Source organism: Argentina silus, assembly GCF_951799395.1.
Source record: "Argentina silus genome assembly, chromosome: 14".
Taxonomy (NCBI): Eukaryota; Metazoa; Chordata; class Actinopteri; order Argentiniformes; family Argentinidae; genus Argentina; species Argentina silus.
In genome coordinates, this window is record NC_139668.1 from 19,962,549 (window position 1) to 19,970,199 (window position 7,651).

General features: G+C 46.8%; 2 protein-coding genes across 2 annotated transcripts; one reads left to right on the forward strand and one right to left on the reverse strand.

Annotated features, from left to right (window-relative positions):
• Positions 1–416: 416 nt before the first annotated feature.
• Positions 417–4,717, forward strand: LOC310815042 (proteasome subunit alpha type-2). The gene is made up of 8 exons (XM_083684652.1): positions 417–491; positions 885–961; positions 1,539–1,671; positions 2,093–2,215; positions 2,808–2,889; positions 3,483–3,556; positions 3,987–4,044; positions 4,306–4,717. Exons 1-8 carry the CDS (start codon positions 451–453, stop codon positions 4,420–4,422), a joined length of 705 nt encoding a protein of 234 aa, XP_083540778.1. The 5' UTR covers positions 417–450; the 3' UTR covers positions 4,423–4,717.
• Positions 4,515–7,388, reverse strand: ntaq1 (N-terminal glutamine amidase 1). Its single transcript, XM_083684653.1, has 6 exons — positions 7,221–7,388; positions 6,864–6,963; positions 6,578–6,628; positions 5,855–6,003; positions 5,399–5,523; positions 4,515–5,092 (listed from the first exon to the last, which is right to left on the reverse strand). Exons 1-6 carry the CDS (start codon positions 7,298–7,300, stop codon positions 4,983–4,985), a joined length of 615 nt encoding a protein of 204 aa, XP_083540779.1. The 5' UTR covers positions 7,301–7,388; the 3' UTR covers positions 4,515–4,982.
• Positions 7,389–7,651: the final 263 nt, after the last annotated feature.

Sequence of the window (7,651 nt, forward strand, 5' to 3'; positions counted from 1 at the left end):
GAGAGGAGCAGACCTGCAACACGGACAGACCAGCGCTGTGAAATGTACCTTGACCTTTGCTTGCTTGAATAAAACTGATTTAATAAAAGCACATATGCGTGTTATTATTATGTCTTTGATAAGTGTTGGAAAAGTTCATTTGTGACCTTCTATCTTGTTTTATTATGTAGCCCGGTTATCATTTATGATGGGAGAGACGAGAGGCAGCAGGGGGAGTCAGTGAAGGTCTCCGTCTCTGCTGCACACTCCACTAACCCTAACCCTAACCCTAACCCTAACCCTAACCCTAACCCTAACCCTAACCCTCCCCTAGGTGGCGGCAGCGCAGCACTGACGTTGGTTGCCAACAGCCGTTCAACTCCACAGAAGAAGAAGAATCCGTTGTTTCGTGTGTTCTTTGGTTCCGCTGTCGTTGTCCGTCGCACTAAAGCTTCCCCGGAACGATCAACAATGGCGGAACGAGGATACAGTTTCTCTCTTACAACATTTAGGTAAAGTAGAAAATCAGCGGGTGAAACTTTGAGGAATGAAACACATTTCATTGCCAGTTTGCTGCTGTAGTACAATGTTCTTTGTAAGCTCTCTGTTTTTTGTATCGCTGTTCTATGCGATGGGTGAATAAGCGTAGCAGGAGATGCCGTGTCACGCCGGTGCTAGCCTAGCTTAGCTGCCTGCTACCGCTTACAAGGCAGCCGACCTGCCAGCGAGCAGATTTAGATGAACTCTGTCAAGTAGGGAGAGATCCAACTGATAGGAAATGATGGGACGACATAGATCCCTGTTTTGCACGATAAGTGAATGCTTAGTTGTAACTGAACGTTTATTATCAGATAGCTAGCTAGCTAACATGACATCTCTGTCCCTCTCTCCCCGGGTCCGGACAGCCCGTCGGGCAAGCTGGTGCAGATCGAGTACGCCCTGGCAGCGGTGGCGGCTGGTGCCCCTTCGGTTGGCATCAAAGGTGAGATGGATGTCATGGAGCCCCATCAGTTCCCGACCTGTTATTCAGATGAATTGTCAGATACCTTGGACACCGTAGCTGTGTGAACGCAGTGTCAGTGAAGAACACGACGGGAACGGATGGGACTCGATGTTTTCTAGGCGCTCCTGGATCTTCATGTTATCCTGTAGTTACAGTGTAGTAGTATGTTTAGTATCATGTTTATTGAGACTATCCCGTTAGGAATAAATGTACGTAAGTTATATATACAGGACCAGTCAAAAGTTTGGACACAAACTTGCCAAGAGTGTGCAAAGCAAAACGTGGCTACTTTGAAGAATCTAAAATATAAAACATATTCTGGTTTGTTTAACACTTTTTTGTTTACTACATAATTCCATATGTGTTCCTTCATAGTTTTGATGTCTTCAATATTAATCTACAATGTAGAAAATAATGAAATAAAGAAAAACCATTGAATGAGAAGGTGTGTCCAAACTTTTGACTGGTACTGTATATATATAAATAAATAAATAAGCTTTTGCCCCTGTAAGCTGATGACAGGCTAATGATTGAATGTTTGTGACCCCCTCTCCAGCCTCCAACGGCGTTGTCCTGGCGACAGAGAAGAAGCAGAAGTCCATCCTGTATGACGAGCAGAGCGTCCACAAGGTGGAGCCAATCACCAAGCACATTGGGATGGTCTACAGTGGCATGGGGCCAGACTACAGGTAAACAGCCAAGGAGAGGGAGGGCAATGGGGATGGATGAACTATTGGATGGATGGATGGATGAGAACTCCCTGCAGGAAATGTACATTTAACCTATAAACATCATGTCTGCTATAATACTGACCACTGACAACTCTTTGTGTAGTGTATGTGTATGCCTAGATGTATTGGACCAGGCTGACATGCTAGTCCAGTGACTCCTGGTCCTGCAGTGCTGCAGGCTTTTTGCTCCAGCTCAGGACTGACACACCTGATTCAGCTTATCCAGGTGTTTGAAGATCAGTTGATTAGTTCACTCAGGTGTGACACTAGGTTGGGACGAAAACCTGGACCCACTGCAGCTCCCCCCCTCCCTCTCTCCAGGTCCTGTCCGACCCTCTAGGTGGCGCTGTTCTTAGAGCTGTGTGTGTTGTTCTGACAGGGTGCTACTGCGGAGAGCCAGGAAGTTGGCCCAACAGTACTTCCTGGTGTACCAGGAGCCAATCCCCACAGCCCAGCTGGTCCAGAGGGTGGCCTCCGTCATGCAGGAGTATACACAGTCTGGGTAAATACACAGTCGTCAACAACAACAACAACAACAACAGCAACAACAACACAGTCTGGGTAAATACAGTACCAGTCAAAAGTTTGGAGGCTGTCATCAAAGCAAAAGGAGGCTACTTTGAAGAATCTAAAATATAAAACATATTCTGGTTTGTTTAACACTTTTTTGTTTACTACATAATTCCATATGTGTTCCTTCAGAGTTTTGATGTCTTCAATATTAATCTACAATGAAGAAAATAATAAAAATAAAGAAAAACCATTGAATGAGAAGGTGTGTCCAAACCTTTGACTGGTACTGTATACACTCATGAACATGCAAATTGGAGCCCTCATCCTGGGTAACTCTGGCTTTCATACAGTCAACAATACACAGTCTGGGTAACTCTGGTCATGGTCATAACTCATGGGTCATGGGCTTCCCACTGCTAACAGTCAGCAGCGTCCTGTCCAGTAGACTGGATTCCAGTGCACCCTAACATGACATCGTCTGACTAACATGTTAGAAATCAACATCTCTCTCTACTGTCCAAATCCAGTTGGATTGCTAGACTGTTGCTGTGGTGTTTGTAACAATGTGATGTGTGTTTCAGCGGTGTGCGTCCCTTCGGAGTGTCCCTGCTGATCGCAGGCTGGGATGAGGACAGACCGTACCTGTTCCAGTCTGATCCATCTGTAAGCAGCTTGTTATCAGGGGAGGCAGACTAGGGGAGGCTGGTGGAGGCAGACTAGGGGAGGCTGGTGGAGGCAGAGCAGGGGAGGCTGGTGGAGGAGGCAGAAATCGGAGGACGAGCTCATTGTAATGCATGGAATGAGGAACGGTTCCAATGGAATCGTTCCTGGTTCCATTCCATGCATTACAATGAGCCCGTCCTCCGATTTCTGCGTCCTCCACCAGCCTCCTACCGCAGTGATCCTCACCCCTGGTCCTGGAGAGCTGCAGGCTTTTGCTCCAGCTCAGCCCTGACACACCTGATTCAGCTAATCAAGCTCCTGAAGATCAGTTGATTAGTTCAATCAGGTCTGACGGCACTAGGCTGGGACGGAAACCTGGACCCAGTGCGACTCTTCAGGCCCAGGATTGAGGATCACTGACTGACCTTTGGACCCAGATTAAGTTTACAACTGGACTAAAATGCATTTTGAATGGAGATGTGATGTCCCAGGAGTAGGTTTAATCTCGGTCCGGGAAACCTCCCCTTTTTTAATCAGTTTTTCCATTTGTTGATTGAGATGATGATGATATCCATGTTTTGATCTTATCCCAGGGAGCGTACTTCGCATGGAAAGCAACAGCCATGGGGAAGAACTACGTCAACGGAAAGACATTCCTTGAGAAAAGGTAGCGTTCATATCGGGGACTCTAATACAACACAATCTACTCACACACTCTCACGCAGGGGAGGCTGGCGAGGGTAGAGATCGGAGGACGGTTGGGGCTTATTGTAACGAATGGAATGAGGAATAGTATCAACCGTGTATCACATGACCCGTGCTGAGTGTCACATGTCTGCACCCTCCAGAGGACTGCTGTGTCCCCAGTGTCTTAGCCTCCGGGGTGGACGGAGGAGAGGAGACGGGGGAGAATATTTGGTCTAATAATGTATTCCTTTTTGGTACTACTACAACCGTGTGATAACAATTCCTCATTCCATTCCGTGCGTCACAATGAGCCCGGCCGTCCTCAGATCTCCACCTCCGCCAGCCTCCCCTGATCTCCACCTCCGCCAGCCTCCCCTGATCTGAAACTAACCTGCTTTTCTTCACTTTAGGTACAACGAGGACCTGGAGCTGGAAGACGCCATCCACACGGCCATCCTGACACTGAAGGTGAGTTAGGCCGTAGAGTGTGTTCCTGTCCCTACCTCTGACTGTTGCCGGGCAGACGATTCTGACCGACGAGAGTCTCGTACCGCGAGACGAATTCAGCTTTTTGCGGGCGAAGCGAGTGGAGGACGGGAGGAAGGACGCGAGGAGTTGAGAAAAGGCTCATCAACAGTCCAGTTAATCTTAGTTAATCTGTGTCCAGTTAATGCAGCCCTAGGAGAGTCCTGAACGCCCTGTGTGTGTGTGTGTGTCTGTGATTCCCAGGAGAGCTTTGAGGGCCAAATGACGGAGGACAACATCGAAGTGGGAATCTGCAACGAGGCTGGCTTCAGGAGACTCACGCCCGCGGAGGTCAAAGACTATCTGGCAGCCATCGCTTGAAGCCCCCCCCCCCCCGTGTCCCGTTTAATAGAGTCTTCTGAATGTTCCTCGTTTGGTTTTTGCAGAAATAACTTGAAACACAAACTGCACTGTATTTTCCTCAACATTAACAGCATTTTTATTGTTTGTATTCCCTTACAGCTCTGTCCCCCACGGGTTTTTCTTTTCTTTCAATAAATGCCATAACGTTAAAAAAAAAAGATCCTCCCATGTCCCGCTTTCTCACTGGACATCGACTGTGTTTCTCTTGTGCTTGTTTCTTTTTTTTCTTTTTTTTACGCCAACATTTCACACCGTAAACAACAATTACATTCATCGCTTGAAGTTAAATTACGTTTAGAAACTGTAGATACTAGTCTACACCCGTCCTGTCCCGTCCCGTCCCCACACACACACACACACACACAGACGGTTTCTATTGCTAATAAACTATAAATGGTTTGACCACCAACATTCGAATCTTGATTACATCAAATCAATGTGTATGATCCAATGTCTGTATATGATGATGATTTGTTGCGAGCGTTTTGTACGATTTTAGTCTAACGAAAACGCATCAGTTATTCTGATTGTACTCCAAAGCGTCTGAGGAATTCTGAGAGGCTGAACACGTGTCCACAGCCCGCGGCAGGGTCCATGCTGATGAAGTCATCCAGGTTCATCTCACAGTCTGGAGAGAAGAAGAACAATGGTTTTCTGTTAGACATATCCAGTACAGCAGGAGAGGCTGGTGGAGGTAGAAATCGGAGGACAGGCAGAGGAGTTTTTCCTCGCCACGGTGCCCTATGCTTTTCTGACTTCTTGGGAGTTCTTTTCCTTGGCTTACCTGTATGGTTCTTACCTGTATGGTTCTGTGTTGGTTCATATTGTTTATATTGTTATTCTTGTAAAGAATTTAAGAGACAATTGTCTTTGTAAAAAAGCGCTACACAAATACATTTGATTGATTGACAACCAGTCCTCAGGTGTGTGGTACCTGTGGTTTGGATGCAGGGATATGAAGGAGGAGGCATCTTCCAGCAGCCGTCTGCCTCTCGCATGTGGGACCTGTCAGAGGCGAAGCTCCTCAGGTACGTCTCTGCCGGGATCACCCGCAACTTCCTGCAACAAGATGGACACTCGTTACACTGAGGTTCAACAGAGACCGTGTCACACGTGGCCTGGGGTGGTCTAGTGGTCTAGCACCATGGCCTGGGGTGGTCATTAGCATTTTTGTTACATGTAGATCAGAGAGAGGCTGGTGGAGGTAGAAATCGGAGGACGGGTTCATTGTCACGCATGAAACGGAACGAGGAACGGTATCAAACACGTGTCCTCTTTACCATCCCCTATTCAATTCCATGCATGACAATGAGCCCCATCCTCCGATTTCTACCTCCACCAGCCTCCCCCTGATGTCGATCAAAAGGACCAGTCCTGTGGCTAGTCTGACCTCCAGAAGGCTGGTTTGAGAGCCTGGTCTGACTGGAAGGCTTCTGCTGCGTAGCGGGGGAGGGGACAGGGGAAGGGCAGGACGGTGTCCAGGTCGTAGATGAAGCTCTGGCCCTGCTGGCTCTCGTGGACCAGGATCACATGGTAGTCCTGGATCACGTCCCACACACAAACAACAACATTATTACCACATACGGACAGTCATGTACAAATACGGCACAAAGATATTATATAATAATACAATATAATAATATATAATATAATATATATAATCATAATATAATAATAATATATGCCATTTAGCTGACGCTTTTATCCAAAGCGACTTACATTGCAGTGAGTACATACATTTCAGTACATATGGTCCCAGCAGGAATCAAACCCACAACCTAAGTGTTGTTAGCGCCATGCTCTACCAACTGAGCCACAGAGGACCACATGATATATACGGTATAATCATGATCATATATATTCTAATTGTGTGAAGGACCTACGACCTAAACAGACAGAAGAAGATGAAAGGGGAAAGTGGTGCCTACTACCTACCCAGACAGACAGACAGACAGGCAGGCAGAGAGAGAGACAGACAGACAGACAGACAGGCAGGCAGGCAGGCAGGCAGGCAGGCAGGACAGATGGAGGAGGATAGACTGATGGAGGAGGACAGATGGAGGAGGATAGAGTGATGAACAGATGGAAGAGGAGGAGAGTGCCTCCTACCTACCCAGACCACCGGCTCACCTCCTCGACTGGACTTCTGTTTCCACAGAGGAATCTGACAAGAAGGGACACACACACACACACACACAGATCAAAAATCCACACCACTTCACAATCAGTGAAAAAGTAATTTTGGGCTTTAAAATGTACCTATTGGTGGAATCACACATGACTGTTAGATTTGTATGAACTGAACTGTACAGAACAATTCATTCGAATATTTCAATTCATCTCTGCAAGGCAATTCTAGATGCTCTAAATCTAGACGCAAAGGCAATTAGGCAACTCACCATTTTCCTCTCATTGGAAATAAAGACCGCGTACACCTGCTCGACGCGGCTCTGCCTCTCCGTCCTGACGTGTTCACACAGCTTCCAAACATTCTCCTCACTGAAAAAGTCAAAAGGGTCACAGGCCAGAAGGGTCACAGGTGAAAAAGGGACAGTGGTGAAAAGGGTCACAGGTGAAAAAGGGACACAGGTGAGAAGGGTCACAGGTGAAAAAGGGACAGTGGTGAAAAGGGTCACAGGTGAAAAAGGGACACAGGTGAGAAGGGTCACAGGTGAGCTAACAGGTTATTCTAACAGGTAAGACAACTGGCTCCATGGGGTGTAGTCGGGCGTGCATGCTGACAGGACGCTCATTACCAGTAACAGCTCGTATAAACGCATTCATCCCTGGACGGAGTCACGGTTACGTCATTTGGGATTAGTTTTTCCTTCTGCATGACTTAACGCAGCGAAACAATAACATTTAAGGACATTGGGAACCTAATGTAGTTGATTCGGCAGAAGCCCGGTCACATCGTTGAGGTATGTTGGTGTTACGTGAAAATAAGTCCGTTGGAGGACGGCGGTTGTGTGGAACGGTCGAACGGAACGCTTACATGAGTGTGTCGTGCAGGATTTCGTCAGCAGGGGGAGACATTACAGGGCAGAATCGAGGTTTTTAAAATTATTTTCTACATTGTAGATTAATATTTCAGACATCCAAACTATGAAGGAACACATATGGAATTATGTAGTAAACAAAAAAGTGTTAAACAAACCAGAATATGTTTTATATTTTAGATTCTTCA